At 46.0% G+C, this 21,747-nt stretch overlaps 1 protein-coding gene across 1 annotated transcript in view; it reads left to right on the top strand.

Moving 5' to 3' along the window:
* Positions 1-21,386, top strand: part of LOC146198389 (ubiquitin-conjugating enzyme E2 Q2) — a 31,545-nt gene extending 10,159 nt beyond the window's left edge. The window contains exons 5-8 of the mRNA XM_084593875.1: positions 370-520; positions 965-1,348; positions 7,619-7,685; positions 21,266-21,386. Of these exons, the coding sequence (XP_084450001.1) occupies positions 370-520; positions 965-1,348; positions 7,619-7,685; positions 21,266-21,297 (634 nt within the window). The 3' untranslated portion in view covers positions 21,298-21,386. The remainder of the gene's footprint in view (positions 1-369; positions 521-964; positions 1,349-7,618; positions 7,686-21,265) is intronic.
* Positions 21,387-21,747: the final 361 nt, after the last annotated feature.

Genomic DNA, 21,747 nt, shown 5'->3' with positions numbered 1-21,747 from the left:
AATAAAGGAAGCGTCATGTTAGGCAGGCATTGATAAGTAAGGCATCTATGTTTAGTGGTTTATTTGTTCTGAGCTTTGTGCCAAATTGAAGCTAGCCACTTTTCTTCAACTGTGCGCTACAAGGCACAAGCTTGACGCCCTTGTAGTTGAATACTGTGAAGTAAAAAGGTCTCTGTTGACTGAAAAAAAAAGAAAAAAAAATATTGACCTAGGTGGCTTATATTATGGTCCTATTTATTACATTTTTTGTCTTATTTGCTTGTTACCAGATTGCCATGGTAAGGAACTTTTGAATGCTAGCTGCCTGCTCCGTAGGCATGGTTGTGTGTGTTGCTGCATGTCATCGTGCGTTGCCTACTGTTGGTGCAGGTCCTCAGAGAAAAGCAAGGAGGATGACCTCAGTATGGAGAACCATGCAACACTAGAGCGGCTGCGGCAGAATCAGAGGCAGGATTATCTGCGTGGTTCAGTCTCGGGCTCGGTGCAGGCCACCGACAGGCTCATGAAAGAACTTCGAGAGGTTGGTGGCTCTTCTTATTTGAATGTCTCATGGGAATTTTGATAGTAAAATCACTCCTGCTTTTTTTCTTTTATGGAAAGACTGGTTGTACTATTTAATTCTCAATCGCTGCTACTTTCACATTTTACATAGAAATGTAAGCATTGGAGGAATGAGATGAAAACAAGGAAAAATGAAACTCAGCCTATTTTTTCTATTTCTTATCCCTTCTTTTTTTTTCGTTATTTGATACTGCATGGAACATACTAAGTATTGAAAGCGTTAGTTTTTATGCATGCTTTTATGCAGTTTTGGGTGAGCATAGTTTTCCGGTGCCAAGTCGTCAACAAGCTCAAATTCTGCAATGGAGCAGCTTGTTTTGATAGCTGAAATGACAGGCTGTGCTGCGAGTATTGTTTTTGATTTAGACAGTTCCCATGACTCCTTACCGTACTTGGGGCCCAGGTGTACCGGTCGGAGAGCTACCGGCGTGGTGTCTTCTGCGTCGAACTGGTGAATGACAGCCTGTATGAGTGGAATGTGATGCTGCGCATTGTGGACTCTGACTCGCCACTGCACAGCGACCTGACCCTTTTGAAGGAGAAAGAGGGCAAGGATCACATCCTGCTCAACATCCTTTTCAAAGAGAACTACCCCTTTGAGCCACCCTTCATCCGTGTCGTCAATCCCATGATCTCGGGTGGATATGTCCTAGGTGGTGGCGCCATCTGCATGGAACTGCTGACGCGGCAGGGCTGGAGCAGCGCATATACCGTTGAAGCCATCATCCTTCAGATTGCTGCCACACTGGTCAAAGGCAAAGCCCGCATCCAGTTCAGTGGTAACAAGGTGTGTAGAAGAGATGCTGCTTGTCACTGACTGTCCTGTTCTGAATTTTTTGTGTGCTTTGACTTTGCTCATTCCTGCTTGGACAGTTCCCAGCAGTAGTAAAGCAGGGGTGGAAGTGCTGCTCCATTTGCTCCATTCTGCTCCAAACTGCTTTTCCTGCTCCATCCTGTTCCAGAATGCAATATTGCTCCAAAACTGCTCCAAACTGGCTGCCTCGAGGTTTTGCCATCAAATTTAGCAGAAAACGGAAACAATGTCACAGCACTGGGGGCAAAGATATAACGCATATTGCACTGGCTTAAGCATGGAGCATAATAAATATTTGCTCGCAAGCAAATTTTGTATGAGCCACTCGCGATTGGGGGGAATTATGAAAAAAAAATGCACTGTGCATGTGACATCTTCCCAGCCTTTTGAATGCTGGTGAAGAGAGCAGCAAGCAAAGCATATAGCTCAAACCACTGTGAGCCATTAGGAAAGTTGTTTGACTGCAAAAACTGCATGAGCTATTCTAATGGTTCTGCTTTGAGAACAAGACTCCACCATCGAGCCTCTTTGTCAATGACAAGCTTGTCAGGCTTACGACAGATAAAATCAGACTTGAAGCGTTGTGCATTGGTATGCCAAAGGTGTCAATCACTAGGAAGCTTCTCAAGAGTGTTGGAAAGCCATACAGGGCCTATGCCAAGGTGTTAAAAATGAGCCTCAGATATGCTCAAGCAAAGAATGATGAAGTATTGGCAGGGGGCAGTGAAGTAAAAGAGCTGAATGATGAAAAGGCTGCCCTTCAGTGCCATCTGTCGTTCCTGAAGGCACTACTGACCAGTGCTCAGGAAATTATCAGCACAGACATAGGATCGAAAAGGATATGCACAAGATAGAGAGCGCGAATGTCGTGCCCATTAATCTGAACTCTAAATTAATGGCACTGCTTGAGCACATCGAAGTGGTAGACTCAACATTTTAAGTCAAAATAGGTAAACGCTTTAGGGTCAGGGTAGGTGCTCAGTTATGAAGCGCGCCAGTAAGCGTTCCGTTTGCTGCTAGTCTATTCCAAGCTCTCGCTAAGGTCAGCCTGTGTTATACATCTTTATATGCTTTGGCTGCCTGTCTTGTCAGAGATAAACGCGAAGTTGGAAAGGCATTGAACTTGCATAAAAAGGAATCTGATAACAGATTTTGTATTTCAGGAAGAGAAAACTGCAGTTATCAAAGGCGTTTGACCTTAGAAACTTGCTCCAAATCATAATTCGAATGCTCCAAAACTTTCGTTTTGCTGCTCCAAAGCTGCTCCACAGCTGCTCCAAAATGCTCGAGCCTGCTTCCACCCCTGGTAAAGCAATCAAAGGCTTGTTTCTAATTGCCTAATCTGGCAAGTGGCAAGCTCATATATTTATAGGCCTGATAAAAAGAGAAAAAGATGCTGCTAAAGGACAGACAGAACAACTGCTAAAACTTTACATGTGCCGATAATTCTTTTTTATAATGATGAAATTGTTAGCTTGATCACATTTCAATATTTACCAGTGCCATGCCTCCATTAGCACTTTACTGATACAGTAAACTCTCTTTAATTAGGCTCCTGTCAATTTGGAAATCTGGATCAAACTATGACTATGCTCCTGGCCGACACCCATGCCAGTCTGTGGCGTCCTTGCTCCAGTGGATAAGGACAGGCAGTTGCATCTGGGCACGGCGCACGCAGGCAGCAATCTCTGAAATAGGCCTCCACGCACCTCATTTGTATGGGACACGGATGCCAGCACACTTCATGTGCTCTATGGCAGATACGACGATTATCAAGAGTTTCCCATTTCCGAAATTTAGCTTAGTCGCATAGTTTTGCTTTCCTTAACTTCACGCTATCCTGCGGCTGTGATAGGGTGCACTTCTTGGCCAGTTACGTTATTTTGGGCATTGCTTGGTGCATCATTATTCATTTATTTTTATCTTAGAATGCATCACACTGTTCTGCCTACACATATATACTGCGTGTGCGTCCACATGCCGCTTCTGGTACGCTGAAACTGCACGTGTCCAGTGCGGTTTCACCGCACTGCGCGTTTCACTGCAATGCTTCACCACGTGGACTGTTCGTCGAAGCATCCTCATAATGGACTGTGTTCTGCATGGCACTGTAAAATGGGGAGCTGTGGCTTGGATTTTGGAATACTTCAGTGCTCTAGACAAGGTGCGTAAAGTAAAGCATTCGACGAAAGCGGGACAAACTGTCATTCTCTCTTGGGTTTCATCTCAGGTGCAGACAACCATCGCACAAGAGATGTTCATTAGATAAAATTATTGTGATGCAAACGATTTTCTGCAGCTTTTACCCATTTCAACAATTCGAATTTTTGGTAATGTCTCTTCATATTTCCTGGTCCTTTGAAGGCCGAATTAATGAGAGTTTACTGCATAATGTGCAACATTTTTACTGCAGCCCTAGAAACTAAACGGTTTCAAGCCTGGATCTCTACAGAAGTAGTGCAATGTATATAGCTTATTTATTACTTTGACTATGGCATTCAGCTGCTGATCTCGAGGTTGCGCGTTTCACCTTTGCCGCTATCATGTTTCATAGGAGGTTAAACAAGTGTGCGATGTGTGATGTTGGGTCACAAAGGTGGTGTTCCTTACAGCCCATTTGTCGCTTTATGATGTTCATCCTTAATTGCCTCTTGACACGTATATTTATTACTAGGGTTCGGACTTCTTGGTTTAGGCTGATAAGAACTGATATAAAAGTATGCCGAATTCAATTTTTGAAATACGGTTTTAATTAAAACTGCCTCTTTATCCTTGGTATGAAATACATAACTATACAAACCTCTTTTTTGGAAATGAAGGTTAAAATGTTAATTTTCTGTCTCTTTCGTAGAGAAAGCCCAAAAGTGTATTGATTGTGAGCCAATAGTAACATCGCTGAGCACTTTCATCCTGCTTTTACCAAACTGGCTGATCAAAATGAAATTTATAATTTTAAATTGAACTGATCAATCGCGGGTGATGTGGTAGATGCCCTCCTTTGTCTGCTGTGGCAGTTGGAGCGCATGAGGGGACAAAAGACATACATTGAACTTGAGAAGAATCAGTGCGGTTGTTGTGCTTACAAAGCAAGTAAAGGCCACCATCATCTTTGCTGGGAGGTAAATGGTTCAGTAAAAAAAACCTCGTTAATTCGGATCGCAAGGGACCAGCAAAAATGTCAGAGTTAACTAAATTTCGGATTATAGAATTTACCATGAAAACAAAAAAAAATCATACTTATTTTATGAAAAACTGCATTATTTTTGTTTGTTTTTTTCGTTGGAATTTGCCTGGTAACAATTTTTTTTTTCAGTCCCATCAAGTGGGGCAGCTCACTGTCCCATGATCAGACTCAAAATTCCTCCAGTACAGCGAGAGCCTCGGCAGCTTCTTGCACAGTGCGTGGCAGCGGCTGCTCAAGACTTTCATCGTTGTAACAATTGCTATCTTTATCAAGAACTTCAGATAGTATGTCATCATGGTCGTCATGGGGAGCATGCCGGCGACAGCAAAATCGTCACTTCACTGGAGTGGCGGGTGCCATCGTTGTGGAGCGCAAAGGCAACTGCAACAGGCCCCGAACATAGTCCAATAGGGCAACAAGTGTTTATTTGCACGATTCGTGCACTGTCACCATCACACCATAAACAACTAGGACAAAGAAATCAGGCGTGCAGCCAGGCAGTCACGTGACAGCCATGACAGTCTAATCTCACTGCCCTGATGATGGTGATGATGATGATGCTGTGGCTTCTCCCTTTGAAGTGTGCAATCACCAGTGCCACCTAGCCACTGCACACATGATCCGCTGTCATCATCGCATTTCTTGCCCTTCAGTTTTTTGCTGTTTTTGTTTTTGTTTTGTTTTTTGTCACTGTTTTTCGTTTCTGCTGAACAGCCCGCAGACTGACTCTCCTTGCGTAGGTTTTCCGTTGTGCTGTTGATGCACATCCGTGCTGTATCACACAGTAAAGCAGGAAGGTCGGTAGCTCTCATCGGAATTCTCCAAGTTAACCGATGTGCAGGTAAATGCCTCCGAAATAATGAGCGTTTGCCGCCACTAACTACCACTATCATTATCGATCACTATATACCACTAACTAGCGGTGGCAGTCTCTGTGGCAACGGCGCTGGCATGACATTAGACAAGGAGAACTAAGATACATTTCCTGCGTGTCCGGCGTGGCTTTCATGATGATTGACAGCTATAGTGGGACAGAATCAGGTCTTACGGGGTTCAACGTGCTGCTTTGCCTATCTGAATGACATCCTCATCTTAAGCCCCACCACCGATGACCACAAAGCTCCACCTGCGTCAAGTGCTCGCACATCTCGGCAAGTTCGGTCTTGTCAACGCTATCAAGATATAGTTCGGTGTTGCGGAACAGGGTTTCCACGGCCATCGCGTCAAAGCCCGTGGTATTCGCCCACTACCGACAATGTCACAGCCACACACAAGTTTCCTCAGCCAGCCACCACGAGCCAACTGTGCGAATTTCTTAGCCTCGCTAACTTTTATCGCCGCTTCATTTCTTGCTGTGCCCATATACTCCAGCCTTACACGATCTTCTCTCGAGCCATGAAGGCTCCTGTAGCATGGAACCCTACTACTGACACTCCTCATCCATCCCGACGCCCCGACATGTCATGGTTGACGCATTAGACACCACCGTCGGCGCGGTCTTGCAGCAGTTCGCTGCCTGTACTTGACAGCCGATCTCCTCCTTTTCCAAGAAGCTGGTGTCCTTTTAGCACTGCTGTAGCACATTTGGAAGAGAACTGCTCGAGATATATTTGACTGCGAAGCACTTCTGACATTTCATTCCTTGGAGGACATCTTTTTCACATCCTCACTGATCACGAACCGCGGACGTCAGTGCTTGTGTCTAGTAGCACATCCTATGCTCCCTATGAAATAAGGCAACTCTCCTACATTTCCAGCAACAGTCATGTTAGCGGCAAGTCCAAAACAGTCCAAAGCCATGGTGAAGACCATGGCTGCTGCTCAGATAACTGATAACAAGCTGCAGTTCCTTTGCACACATGGCACCTCTCTCGTGTTTGAAGACATTTTGCTTCCTAGCTGTGAAGTGCCACCTGTCTGTGATACGTTGACCAATTGGCCGCGCCCCTACGTGCCTCGACAATACTGCTGGACCGCCTTTGATGCCCTCCATTTTTTTTGCTCACTCTGGTATTCATGCCACCCAGTGACTCGTCGCATCTCGCTACGTCTGGCCCAACACTGACATTCATCACACATGTGCATCAACACTGACGTTCATCACACGTGCGCCTTGGCTGTCAGCAGTCCAAAGTGCATCGTCATACTGCAGCCCCTATTGCCTCCTTTCTGTTCTCCAACGCCTGCTTCAGCCATCTGCATGTAAATATTATTGGCCCTCTTCCGCCTTACTGGAACCATCACTATCTGTTGCTGCAGCTGCAGGTCACATTTGTTGCGGCCACCACGTTGCTGCCAAATCGCCAGCAGAGTATCCACAAGAATACATGACATGGATGAGTCCTGCATTCACGACTGCCTGAAGGAGTCTCTTGAGGCAACAAATAAATATTAGGCCATTGTTCTGTAGCCCGAAGACTAGTGCACCCTGGGCTTCCCTGTCTGCCTGCCAAGTACATGGACGAATGGAGTCGTGGCCACACTGGTTTGAGCACTGGGCATACCACACGAAAAGTTTAAAGCAAGCTGTAGATGTTTCTCTCTTCTGTTTCTCTTTTTTTTTTTTTTTTTAGGCGAGAGTTTTTGATATGAAAACGAGCGACCATGTGTCAGCGGCCTCCTGACACTTGTGAGGAAAAACTAGTGAATTTTCAGCATTTTGTGATCGCCCTTACAAAGTGCACAGCTGTTATCGCAAATAGGAAATGCATCAAACTCTGATATATTTCGAGATTCCGCAAGATACAGCAATAAGAGCGGTGACTGAATGACAGTGACAGACTCGGACGGCAGCGTTGTGGCAATCATTCTGTAGCAAATTTAATGATACTGTTTGGAGGAGTGTAGCTTCCCCAATCATACCTCTTTGAGGTTAGTGTGCGGGTTATACACGAGGGAACTTTTTTTGACTCCACAGGGTTTAAAGTTAGGGGTGCAGGTGTTATATAGGCAAGGGCAGGTTTTGTGATCGCCCTTACAAAGTGTACAGCTTTTATCGCAAATAGGAATATCGCACAAACTGTGGCTGTGTTTTCTGAATTCCTTGCTTCTTTTTGCAGGCTCAGTACAGTCTGTCCCGGGCCCAAGCATCGTTCAAGTCCCTGGTTCAGATCCACGAGAAAAATGGTATGATTTTTAGTCACCTGTCTCACTTTTGATGTGCTTTATGGCATGGCATTGCCTGCTTGCTGTTCTTTTTTCTGCTTAGTTTGATCATTCTGTGGCCACAATGCACACATCTTGGTGCAAAGAAAATGTGAGAAGACTTGTGCACCGTGACTTGCCACAAAGTTGCCATAAGATCAAAATTAGTCCAGAGTTGTATGTAAAGCTTGTCTCAGTAGGCATAGCCTTAGTATGTAGGTTATCTTTCTTAGTTTTACAGGCTCGTCCACTTCTAGCTATAGCACGATCGCTGCTTCCAGAGCGCCATTGCGTCCGACCTGGCCATGCGAAGCCCCACCTCAGGGTCCCTCTGTGCTTGCAGCGCTTTACATCTATATGTGCCTGCTTTGGATGCAATGTCATTTTGAAAGCAGTGACTGTGTTATAGCTAGAATTGAATGACCCTGTACATTATGAGGTGAAAACATTTTGGAACCTGGAAGTAGAAATGAAGAACTAGTCTCTCGGTAGAACTTTTTTATGTCTGCATGTGTGTTGTAATTTTCGCTACGTGTAATTAGTAATTTCTAGAGCATTTAGGAGTGGTAACATTTCAGAGGTATTGGAAGCATGTATAAATTTCCCTAACTCCTTGCAACAAAGTTACTTCAGTTACTACAGAGCTGTGATGGCCCGGCAGCGGTGCTTGAAAATGCTATGGCATGGCATGTGGCCTTGATATGAAAGGATAGCCCTCTTCAGAAAAACCAAGGGTATTAATACTAGCTTTTTTTATTTATGGGTAGAATCTCGTGAAACTGCACACACAAATGTGTTTTTATTCCTGGTTCCAAAAAATGTAATCATATTGGGCTGGTAGTTATATGATTACATGTTACCCTATAAAGTCTGTATAGAGTGCAATTAGGTAATTTCTTATTCACCATTAAAGAACTTTCTCATTCCATTTTGTTGCTTTTAATTACATGAATTCATAGCCAGGAAGTTCCCATACCCGATGACATTCTTTATTTTTCTTTAAAGACGTGTCATACTGTTGAGAGTAAAAGGTTGCAATATTTGACACTAAAATTCAATAAACTAAATGCAAATTGCTATTGATGCATGCTCTAAACAAAAAAGTAAGAATGCCATCGGGTGCCCCATTCCTTTCCAAAGAAAATGGTACCCATGCTATCTTTGCGAACCAAAAAGAAGTTATCAAAACCCTGCATAAGGCTCAGGAGACCGACCAAAAAAATGAAAATGAGAATACTGTTTATGAAGTTTGATCATATGCTTGTGATATTTGCGACTAGTAATCACATTTTCTTCCGATTTCTGAAACTGTCTTTGGATTGTGAATATTTCAACTAAATGTGAAAATATTGTGGACAATCCAAGGCCAAGGTAGCATATGCCATTAAGAATTCAGCGAAATTTGCGGACTTTATGTGTAGCCAACACAATACCAATATTTTAATAGGGTATTGCATGAGAGCCAGGTATTGCATGAGAGCTGCAAGAGCTTTGTAACTAAACAGTTCTACTCCTCTCCAGGGCTCTAGTCTAGAGTGGCTCGTGTTGACGGCGATTTATACTTGTCTGGGGCTGTAGTCTGGACACCTATCTTCCTTACATTTTTTTTTTTTCCGGCATTGTTGCTCAAGAAGGCTGCTGTACATTTCTTCAGCCTCATCCGGCCCTTTTCGAGGCTACGACAAAGAGGGTTGCAGCCTACAGTGTAGCCAAGGCCCAAAGCTACACTATTGGAGTGCAGGCACTCACTGGAATTTTGTGTTGTCATCTGCACACCTCTCCAGCAAGGCTCATCACTCAGTCGAGCAAACACTGGTTCTAGTGCTGTGCAAACGGAGGCTGGTATACAGTTGAATCCCGCTATAACGAAATTCACGGTGCACGAAAAAAAATTCGTTCTCGCGGAACTTCGTTATCGCAAAAATTTGACGTGAAACGCAGAAAGAATTGCCCAAGCAGCAGCAAAGGCGTTTAATGCCAAAAATCTGTAAGCTTGGTTTGCTTACGCTTCACGGCGAGCAACGCCGTCACGCGATTTTCGCACTCGGTCAGCAAACCCATTGCAACATCGTTGTCTCGGACAGCAACGAAATTCCTGATGACATCAAAAGCGTCCATCACCTGTACGGCGGTTGCCGCAGCCGGCGCTTCCTGTACGTCGTCGTCTTCTTCATCGGAAGAGTCCTTATCATTCCGGGCAGCTTTTATGATCTGCTCATCACTCACATCTTCGTGAACAACAACACAAGCGTCAGCGCCGATGTATTCGTCGAGCTCGAGATTAGGCGGCACGGTTCCTATTTCTCCCAGCGTTTTCCAGGCGGCCGCGATCCCCGGAGCCGGTGACGCCTCTTCGTCGTCGTCTGTAACGCCTGGTGTTAGGCCAGCAGAGTGTACGGGTCGACCTTCGGCAAATCCGGCGTGCCTGAAACAGTTCACAATTACTGAGCGCCCCAGTGTGCTCCAGGCAGCAGACATAATCTGCAGTGCCACGTACAAGTCCACCTTCGTGTCTCGGCCGGTTTCAGTGTTAAAAAGCAGCCGCTGAATTAACCTCCCGCGGTAAGCGCGCTTCAGGCTAAGAATCACGCCCTGATCGAGAGGCTGTAAGACAGACGTGCAATTGGGAGGGAAAAACCTCAGCTCCGTGTTAGTGAGCTTGACTTCGTCGGAGTGATGCGCTGAACAATTGTCCAAAAGCAAGCAAACTTTACGGCCCTGCCGCTTCATGTCGCGGTCGAATGCCATCATCCACTCGGTGAAAATAGCGCGGGTCATCCATGACTTGTTGTTCGCCTTGTACTGCACAGGTAGGCTACGAGTTCCCTTAAAACAGCGCGGCTTGGCACTTTTGCCTATGACTAACGGCGGACGCTTGTCCGAGCCATCCATGTTTGTGCAAAGCAGCACTGTGATGCGTTTTTTGCTGTGTTTGCCGCCGTGACAGCGCTGCCCCTTGAAGTCGAGCGTCCTAGCCGGCAACATCTCGTAGAATAGCCCGGTCTTGTCGGCGTTATAAATGTCTGCAGGCGTGAAGTTGCTTAAAATTTCGGCCATGTTACTCGCCTTCCAAGCAGCTGCTCCGTCCACGTCTGCTGACATTGACTCGCCGCACAACACTTTTCCAACAATGTTATGGCGGGCCTTGAAACGGTTTAGCCAGCCAATGCTGGCTTAAAATCATCAATGCCAAGTAGGCATGCATAGTTCAAGGCTTTCTGCTGGACGATGCTTCCGGACAGGGGGACGTTGCTGGCTCGTGCTTCCACAAACCACGCATGCACTGCTTTGTCCAACTCTTCATGGAGGGGCCGCGTCACCTTTTTGTGCTTCGAGGATGTGCCTGAAGCAAGTGCCATTCTCACGCTGTCCTTATTGCCTAGAATCGTTGACAGCGAACTTGCAGGAATTCCGAAGTCTTCAGCAATTGCCGCTTTCTTCCTTCCGCTTTCTGCTTGGGCGATTATTTGAGCTTTTTGCTCAAGGGAAAGAGTTTTGCGTTTTTTCACTTGCGTTGCCATCGTGTCCTGCGGATGAAAACTCGTCGTTGTCGAAGAGAAAGGCAGCGAGTGAACAACGCGACCACGACACAAAGCCAAAATGGCGGAACTGCAATCACGTGATTTCATGCTTAATGTGGCTTTGGATTTGACTTGGACTTCTCGCCAATAAAACTAGTTTCGGTTTCGATTTTGAACGCGAAAATTTCGTTGAAGCGGAAACGCTCTGCAAAAATGGTTCGTTGTGCAGAGAAATTTAGGCCATTAATTCTTATAGGATACTCGCGGGGAATAAAAAATTATTCGTTGTCGCGGAAATTTCGTTGTGGCGGTATTCGTTGTGGCGGGATTCAACTGTAGTGTCTTTGTGAGCAGGAGGCTCCTCGGCATTCGCAATAGCGCGATTGTATTTGCACCACGAGTTCAGGCCATCGGGGCACAAGCTGTGGTCGAGGGCACTGTCTGTCGAAGACTTGTCGAAGCGTGGTTTGCACTGCCTTCTTCATCCCTGGCACGTCATGCGTGTGGCTGCGGAGGGCGTACCTGTAGTAGTTTGTGATCTTCATAATTTGTTTTCTTGGGTCAGTTTCCCTCTGCCTCCAAGTGTTTCGCCGTGGGCCTTTTTTTTTTCTCCGCTAAGCTTCGTAGTGCAGTGCCCATACGCTGTGCACATAGTTAAGGCAGTCGTTGTTTTCTATGGGGACAAATTCTTGGACAGTTTCTGCTTGCAAGGCATGGAATGTGCAGCTGTCTCCGCCACAAAGTATTGTCGTTTAACGGAGCCCATTTTCGGAGAGTGAATGCTTGAACATCAGGACGCTTGAACAACTTCCATTCTCCCTGAATTGCAGTCAGTGTTCTTCTGACACGCATGCTCGGCCACCCAGTTTTCGTAACCTTCATCTGAAAGTTTAGGACCAATGGTACATCCAAGACAAAAATTCGAGAGGTCAACGTGGTCAATCACTAGACCGGTGTACATTTCTATGATGCAGCCCACCCCAATATGTGATGACCACTCTTTAGTCATTCAGGTGCCGTCAAAGACATCAATGTTATCTGGAGGCGGATAAAAGTTTTTGTACACACCCTTGTTAATGCTGACACTAGCTGCTTCAGGGGCAGCTGCAGTGCCCTCACAAACCTTGACCACTTTCCTTAGGTGGGCTTGAAATGTTTTGTGGTGGAGACCTCTGTGTGACAGGTTTATTTCAGCACAGAAATCTGAGAGGGCTGTAGCACCTTTTCCAATGTTCTGGATACTTTTCATGGCCCTCATTTTCACCTCAAAGGGTGTGTGATCTTGGCAGGTCCTTTTGTCCTTGGCGACGAAAAACACGCCGCACGATAGTCGCACGCCGAGCACGTCTCCTCCAGTTTCATTACTAGATCATACTGCTTGTCGGACTTATTCGAATCGAGCACAACCAGCCCGCACTTGCCACACTATAGGGGACCCAAGCTCAAGTTTCGCCGCGCGATGGCAGCGCCGCATTCCTGGCGTGGTGGTGAAATGTAAAACGATGGGGTGTCGCCGGAGCAGACGCTCTGCTAGCTTCCTGTTCAATGGTTTAACACAATGCATACAAAGTGAAGGGGGTGGAGTATTTTCACGCTCCTCGCTCCGCGCGTGTCTTGCTTAGTCGATTTTCTGTGCGCCCTCCCTGCTTTGCGAGTGCTCTGAAAGCAACAAAATCAACAGATATCCAGCGTGCGATATCCGCAATCGACGATGATGTGTGAATCTGCCCTAGGATCAAGAAAATATCTAGGAACACGGCCTTCTTTTTCTCTTTTCGTGGGGGAGGGGTTGGAAAACATGCCTTGCTGAGACGCTTTTGCAGATTTCCGCAAATTGGCCAATAAATGAACCAACATTATTATTATTATTGATAACGAAAATATGTTGGAAGTGCAATACAAAAGCAATCCTAGTTATATGGCTCGATTGACACCACTCGCACGGAGCACCCTATTCGAGTCACAGGTTTTGTGAATGCAAAACAAATATAAATGAAGCACTACCATTTAATAGGAACCGAAATAAAGCAGGATTGTAGTACAAGCTTGGATTTCACCTGCCTTCCGAGCCAGCGAGCCCGTTATGTCGCGTGCAGCGCGCGGAGCAGGCATGTGCTTTTGAGACTGCTAGCGTTTGCTCCTTTGAAGAAACACCTCCTTCGGACTATAACTTATTTTTCTACTGCAAGATTTGCTTTAGTAACTTCGTAATAATAAAAACAAAACCGTTTATAGACCTCATGCTACAGGCCAAAACGATGATCGAGTGAGCCGCTTTATTTCACAGTACTGGTAATTTTTTCACACGTTTTGAACATATTATATACGGCAATATAATTACACAGCAGATTTACCTTGAGATACACTTCCTACGTTTTCGCTAACGTGGGAAACGCATTCGCAATCAATATTTACAACATCGCCGTCTGTCGTCTGCTGTATACAGTGCAGATGTGAATAAAAGTTTTCTCTCCTATAATTACGTTTCCTTCATGAATATACGCGGCAGATTATCCAGTATCAAGATGGAATGCAGGCGGCATGTCACGATGCGCCTGCGGGGGTGCGTGAGGGCGCGAGCTCGTGCGAGAGAAAGCGTGCGGCGCATGCCGCGAAGGCAGCGAGCAGAGCCGGCCGCGCCCCAGTGTGTGTTTTTCTGCCACAGATGGCACTGCCCATCAGAAGCCGCAGCGCCGCCCAGCGATGCTTTGGGAGCCTATACTTGCACAGAAAGCTCCTTCAGCACAGCCATGTCCACCGCGACAAAATGCCTGACTTTGCCTTCTCCGAGTGTGCCAGATCCACTTCAAGGAGATCGAATTTGTACTGCGTCACCAGCTTAGCATTCATGCCGCGCTTGACCATGTCTGCATGTTCCTTACAGATGGCGATCTCTACCGTGTAAAATCCCGTGTCGAGTCGATGAGACATGCTGGGATTGGGCCTCGATTCTGCAGCAAGTTCATCAGGCGATGCGGCAGGCAATGCAATAGGTGACTGTAGCTGCGGCTTCGAACAATCCTCCTCCGGCATGGTCGAACGTTGGGTAGATGGGATGCGATGATCGCTGTGGTTGGGAACACTCATCCGGCACGGTCGAACATTGGGCAGGCGATGCTCGCTGTGGCTGCGAGCCGGCTTCATTCGGCACGGTCAAATGAACCGATGCTGTACTGCACTTCGCGTTGGGTTAGCGACGCTTCCTTCTTTTATGGCGGGTCATCGTCTTCAAACATGTGTCTCCTGGCATTGCTATTTTGTGCTCACAAGGTATGAACTAAAAATGATCTCAGGAAGCTTCGCTAAACGAGCACTGTGCAAAATGAGACGTGGACAGATGCACGAAGCGAGAATCACAATGGCGAGCGCAAAAAGAAAACAAAATGGCACGCCGTTCGGGAGGCCTGGGACGGGAAGCTCGCCTTGTGCACAGGGTCTCCGGTCAATCAGCGGCGCAGAATAGGCACTCCGAAAACTGGCGAGGGCGGTTGGTCGCCTTGTCTGATGCCATTTTGAGAGGCCACAGAATACGCACAAAGGAACAAGCTTCAAAGTGAACCCAAGGTGGCGGCAATTGGCCGTGTGCCTCGCCTGTGGCATGCGCAGGAAGTTCGGACAAATTTTGCACATTTCGGGGCATTTTGTGGCTCCCATGCTGTTAAGAAAGTTGATTTTCCCAATAGAAAGTATTTTCCGATTGAATTCAGCATTAATTTAAAGGGTAGGTGCTCAAAAGTACAAGCATTTTGAATATATGCTTTTCCCAAAACTGATTTTTTGGTCATTTGGCTGTTGTAAGGCCCGCGTCCCTCCTTAAACTGCACACGCAGCATATTATGCATTGCATTTGGCTGGCATGTTTGGGCTAAGATCGTCTTTCACATTTCATGCCTCAGGAGTACACTGCTTCGCAAGCTTTCTCATGTTCTGTGTGCTTCTGTTTGATCTTTTGTTTGCTGAACCATGGCATTTTCAAACCAACTTAATTTAGAAGATTCTCTGTTATACCTGTTATAATAAAATTGTATAAAGCCTCCAATTTTTCTTTTTGTTGCATCTAGGTTTTTGTTATATATGCAGTTTCTGCGTGAAGACTCAAAAGGAGAATGCAAAACAGAAGCAAGAGTTAAATGTAGGAAAAATTAGCTTGGCAGTGCTTACAGGAAATTGGAATTACTTGATGCTGTAGAAGTGGTGAAACATTTCTGCCTTGTGCCCGTGACTGGGGCAGTAGCCTTCACCTTCACTGCAGCTCGCACTGTGCGCCTATGAGTGGTGCGGGGAGAGATGGGTTCAGAGTCTGCTGGAAGCACCTTAGCCAGGCAAGGGGAAGCACATGCAGTTGTGCTACCATTGGACGAGGAGGCGACTGCGTCTTCACACATGTTCTTGCTCTCGTGTGCCCACCACCGGTGCCCAAAAAAACGGGTTTATCGCTTTGCCAGCACTTAGCGATGTTCTCGGGCATGAGCAGATGTCTGTTTTGTGACATTCTCGGCTTGCCGACGCCGTTGCATCACAAAAACTTTGCGGTGATCGGGAAAAAAGTGTGTTGCGGCCATGGAAGCAGCTAGGGCTTTCACGATGGAGAAGGTAGGCGACATCGATGTTGCCGTAATGTTTGACAGTACATGGCAAAGGTGGGGCCACAAAAGCCATAACGACGTTGACAACAGCTGTGTCAGTAGACACTGATTTGTGCCTGATTTTTGTTACTGTCGAATTTCTGCCTCTCGTGCAGTCGTCACCAACACCTCGAAAGCGACGAAAAGATGTGGCAGGCATACCAGGGCCCAGTTTGCGAGAAGAATACTGAACATTCTTCTCATGCGATGGAGGCTGAGGCAGCAGTGTGTATATGGACGAGAACACCATCACAGAAGACACCACTGCGCTTCACCAAGTTCCTGAGTGACGGGGACAGCAAAGCTCTTAGTGGTGTCTTCGAGGTGAAGGTGTATGGTGAAACCTCAATTGAGAAGGAAGACTGCACGAATCGTGGCGAAGCGTCTTGGAACTGCACTACGCAAACTTAAGGCTCCTCTTCCACATGGTGAAAAGTTGAAGGATGAAGCTATCCAAAAATTGCAAATCTATTATAGGATAGCCATCACCAGTAACAGGGGCAGCATCCAGAAAATGTATTGTGCCATTTGGGCATCATATTTTCACTTTTGTTCTATGGATGCTGCTCACAGCCATAAATACTGCCCCGAAGGAGCAGAATCTTGGTGTAAGCACCAGCGAGCCACAGCGTTGATAGAGCCCGCGTCAGACCACACTCCGCTTTTGACCTAAGTGCAGGGGCTGGCGGTGCTACCTATATACAAGCATCTGACTGATGAAAAGCTGCTCACCTGGTGCCTACAGGGAAAGATACAAAACGAAGCAGAGTCTCTGAACAGCAAAATCTGGTACTGTGTCCAAAAACAAAGTTTGCCTCGAGAACTGTGTCGAAGACAACAATGGGGTGGAGACTGCAACTGCCATTGCTGTGGTTGTGGTTCAATAGCGGACACAGTAACTTGAGCAAGTTCTCCAGGAGCTTGGTGTGCTGCCACCAGAAGAGCTTGTTGTGCTGGAAAGCTCCCGTGACAAGCGAAGAATGAAAAGGATGTCTGACCGCCAAACAGCCAGCCGAAGCCCGAGCACGTCGCCACACATCGCAACATGGCGAAGAGGGCACGTCTGACGGGCCCCATTCGCGAAGACTGTGAGGGGCCAATGTATGGGGCAGGTGAATTTAGCAACATGGTTGTGTTTGAGACTCATTTTTGTATTTTGTGAAACAAATTCATGAGTTTGTGTCATGTTTTTTTTAAGAATACAGACGTTTCAAACTTTTAGATGCGTTTTTCTCCACTTGCAGTTTTCAAAGGCATTCTTACCATTTTGTGCACGAACTTTCAAGTACTTAAAATTGTCAGATTTAGATGAAATTTTGTACACAGCTGCTTCAAAGTGTTTAGATTGGGAATATCTGAATTATCACTATCTCTTCAACCTTTTTATGCAAAAATTCAAAACTTTGACTAACAGCATCTAGAATATACACTTTTAGTGTTCTTGAATTTTTTTTGCAGATAAGGGATATTGTGAATAAATTTCAACTAGTTTTGCTCACACTACTTTACCTAAGCAGCAATATGAGCTATAGCAGCCTGCTTTAAAAATAATTTTACTCTTAAAAAAGTGTGCACAAAAAGCACTATATTTTACTCTTGAGAACTCCATTACACAAAATCTAAGGTACATAAAACTAAGACCATATTTGGAATCAGAACTAAAAACGCTATCAATGACTTAAGTTTCATGATTTTAAAAAGTCAAATAAAAAAAAAACTTTTTCGAGGAGGAGCATCTGCATTTAGCACTAAGAATGCCTGAGTCATTTTTCTTGTAGGGCTGCATGCTCTTTCGAAAGGTGTTTATCTCTCCAGCACAGTGTCCCGTACCTCTTAAGCATACTCTCAGTGCATTATTTACACTCTTTATTCATGTGTAAGAGCACCCTGTGGTCAGGTTTGAAAGTCCAAAACTGCCTAGCATTCTTAAGGGGGGACACGGGTCTTTGGGACCAAAAAATGACCAAAAAACCGATTTTCTGAAAATGGCATTTTTGGAATCTGTGGCTATTAATCTACAAGTTCACCAATTTTCTTCTTCCAGAAGTCAGTATTTTCAGCATAATAACGAATTGAAATCATCGCGCGGGCTGAATTTGCGCAGCAGCAGACGATAAAACGGCACATTTTTCGTTGCGCGCAACTGCCGTTCCGCCGGACCGATCTCGGCCATGTTAGGCTCGTTTGAAAGAGCGCTTTCTGGGTTTCAATTTCCCGCCGCTAGCGCTTGTCTGCCCTCAATGGCCACTGAGAAAAATAACCACAAAGAAAAACGAAAACGCGGCATCTGATTCGCTGCTGAGCGCACGTGACTGCAACTGAGCCATCCGATTGGCTGATTCTATCGCACGTCGTCTGCTTGCGGCGGGCCAGCAGCCGTTGAAAGCGTCCGAGACGCCATTTTGTTCTGAGTCGAGACCGAGGCGAGACGATGCCCCTCAGTAAATTCCGCTCGCGCCACAAATTCGGCAAAAAGAAGAAGAGTGCGCGCGGCGACAACTTTCGGAACCGTCCTGCGGCACCCGAAAGCTCCGAGGATGTGCAGGAGCCAGCGGCAAGTCAAGAAGTCCCCGCGGCCGAAATAGGCCTAGCGAGCTCGGCGGCGCCTACGCCCAGCGGACGCGTCCGCCCCGACACGACGATGCTGCAGCCTTCGGACTTGATTGAAAAGAAAAGAAAAGCCGAAGGAATGCTGCAGGAGCTGGGTTCAACCGCAGCGACGAAGAGGAAAGCGGATTTCATCGCCACTTCTGATGCCCGTCTTCTTGACGCGACCGGCGGTTGCCGTGCGGACGATACGACGTTCACTGTTGTGAGTTTGGAGTCGCTGAACGAACTGTTGTCTGCTGTGAAATGTAAAGTGTGTGGCGGGGATGTCCATATTTCAAAAGGAAATCGTGAATATGGTCTAGCCGTTAAACTCTCTCTCGCGTGCGTGATTTGCGGGGACATTTCATCGGCATGGAGTTCGCCGCGCGTGCAAGGCAGCCAGAAGATAAATCCGTTTGCCGTGAATATCCTTGCTGCACGCGCGATGCAAAGTACCGGACATAGGCAAACGGCGCTGAATGATGTGTTTGCGGCGATGAACATATCTCATCGTGGCCTGCACACGAAAACGTGGCAGGACTACGTAAAGAGTAAGCTGACGCCCGCAGCAACACGCGCAGCCGAAGGAGTGTTGAAAGACAGCGCCCGTTCTGTTCGGCAACTCTATAACGAGTTGAACCTTGACAACCCCGGGAACATTTCTGTCTCTTTCGATGGTTCATGGATGACCCGGGGTCATTCATCCCACATCGGTGTCGGCGCCGTAGTAGAACTTTTTACTGGACTGGTACTTGACTATGTAGTTTTCAGTAACTTTTGTGCTGGGTGTGAGCGTGGGCCCAAAGAAGGTGACCCGTCCTATGAGGCGTGGAAAGAAAGCCACTTGTGCCAAAAGAACACGGACAAAAAGTCCGGTGAAATGGAAGTTCAGGCCGGACTTGTTTTGTTCGAAAGGTCACTGGAGAAACATGGCCTTAGGTACACGACCATGCTCTCAGACGGCGATAGCCGCACATTTCTTGCATTGCAAGAATCAGCTGTGTACGGCTACATCGAAATCAGCAAAGAAGATTGCACAAACCATGTGCAGAAGCGGATGGGAACGGCCCTACGCAATGCAATTGCCAAGCATAAAGGTGATGCAAAAGAGAGCTTGAGTGGCAAAGGAAAGCTGACAGGCGACCTTGTCACCAAGTTGACATCGTATTACAGCTGGGCCCTGAAGTCCCATGCTGGAGATGTTGGGGCAATGCATAAGGCAGTGATGGCTACCTATCATCACGTAACCTCCAATGATACCGTGTCAAATCACACCCTCTGCCCGACAGGCGCAAACTCGTGGTGCCGCCAGAATGCTGCTGCAGCCAAGGGAGAGCCTGCTCCCAAGCACAGATACAGTTTGCCACCACATGTGTGCAAAGCACTTTTGCCTATTTATGAGCGTTTGGCAGACCCAAAGCTGCTAGAGCGGTGCCAGCAGGGAAAAACCCAGAACAGTAATGAAAGCTTGCACTCCCTAATATGGTCACTCGCACCAAAGGAGCGCCATGCGTCACTGTTCTCCGTTCAAGCAGCTGTTGCGGAGGCTGTTGTCCGCTTCAATGCAGGAAACCTACAAGCATGCTCAAAAATACTGAGTGAGCTAAATATGAACCCTGGCGTCCAGAATATCAGGAGGATGGCTGAGAAGGACAGGCGCCGAACAGCCGAATCAGTACGCAAGCGTGCCTCTGCGGAAAACATGCATCGGGCACTGAAAAAGCGGCATTCTAGTCAGCCCAAGCAGTCAGATTACATGCCTGGTGCATATTAGCTGTCTGCAAGTGTAAATATGTATATATCTTTTCGAAATTTTGAATAAATTGTGCCTAGTTTGTTTTTTCCCATTTTCTCAAAACTCAAATTTTGGACACTTGGCTGGTTTAGTTCGTCGATATCTCTGCATCTAGGACAGATAGAGATGTAATTCCTTTTTCTACATAAAGCTGAAGGTGCAGTGAATGCAATGATCGAAGCAGAATTCTTTATTCAAGCTTCAAAAATTTTTTATTTTGCCAAGTTAATTGAAGCATGATAGGCACGTCTTGAAGGACAACTTTCAAAGTGCAGCAAAATTGCTAATAAGGGTAAAATGGAAAAACTGCTTTGATCATTGCACTCTTTGGTCATTGTACTGTACCGCCATGCATTAAAAATGATGTTTTATAGAGGCGTTTTTTTTGCGCGGAAGTACTAATTAAATGAATAATTAATATTATTATCTCGGGAATTAACTGACATAGAGAAAAACAAGTTACATTTTTGAAATCAGCATAAAAATCTGAACAAGAGGGTATGATTTTATCAGGATTGGCTTTAAAATAATGAAAATAGCTCTAAGACCAGTGTCCCCCCTTAAAGGGTGCTTCTGCACATGGCCATTTCATTCTTATGTTGCATTTTCACGCACTGAAAAAAAAAAAAAATGCAAAGCTATGCTTACATTTGCATCTGTTGTGCAGTACACAAGCCCTCATTTATATCTAGTAATGTATAAAATGTGTACAAAATTCTCAGGCCAGAGGGTTTGCTTTTGATACGTGTGTTGGGGTACTTACCTCAAAATATTTAAATCTTTCTGTAGAAGTTATACTCCACCTCTGACAACTTTGGCTGCTTCATAGGGAACCTAAGTGCCAGAAAATACGGCTGTGAAGAAGGCAGCCAGGCAATTTTGGACACACCCGGTTGGACTGTGCATATGGAGTTGGAAACAAGAGAGTAGTTCCTAATGGAGACTCATCATTCCCTCATGACATTCACAATTGCTTAGTCCATTAGGCTTGACGATGTTACTAAACCGCTTGGTGTTGTCTTATTCTTTCAGGCTGGTTCACTCCTCCAAAAGAAGATGGATGAGCATGCAGAAGTTGTCAGTTGTACATACTGAAGTAATGGCGTCTCTGTGGTCGCTGTTCCTTAATTTTTTTTTTTCTTGTCAGTCTCATTATCTGGAAGTGAAAGAGGGTGAAAAGAGAACCTGTCATCAGGAGCGGGTTGTTGTGGTATTGCCTGCTCCATACAAACATGACAGAAACGCAATTTGCGACCAAGACTGCCGCTAGCCCTCCTTTTGTTTTAAATTGTTTTGTTTAGAGTTGATAAAAGTTCCTGTTTGTTGCGCACGTAACAGACACACAGACAAGTGTTGCTCCCCCCCCCTCCTTTTTTTTTTTTTTTTTTTTTTTTGTCCTGTGCCCATCCTGGGGTTTGACACACACCTCACTATGTGTAAAACTTTTCTTGCCAAGTGTTTTTCTTTTCTTTTATTTATGCATTGGGTCTTTTTGCAGATTATTTTTTTTTTTT

This window comes from Amblyomma maculatum, chromosome 2 (genome assembly GCF_055883805.1).
Source record: "Amblyomma maculatum isolate TAMU_Amacu chromosome 2, ASM5588380v1, whole genome shotgun sequence".
NCBI classification, from domain to species: domain Eukaryota; kingdom Metazoa; phylum Arthropoda; class Arachnida; order Ixodida; family Ixodidae; genus Amblyomma; species Amblyomma maculatum.
Note: the sequence above shows the minus strand (reverse complement) of the source record. Positions and strands in the feature narration are given on the sequence as shown.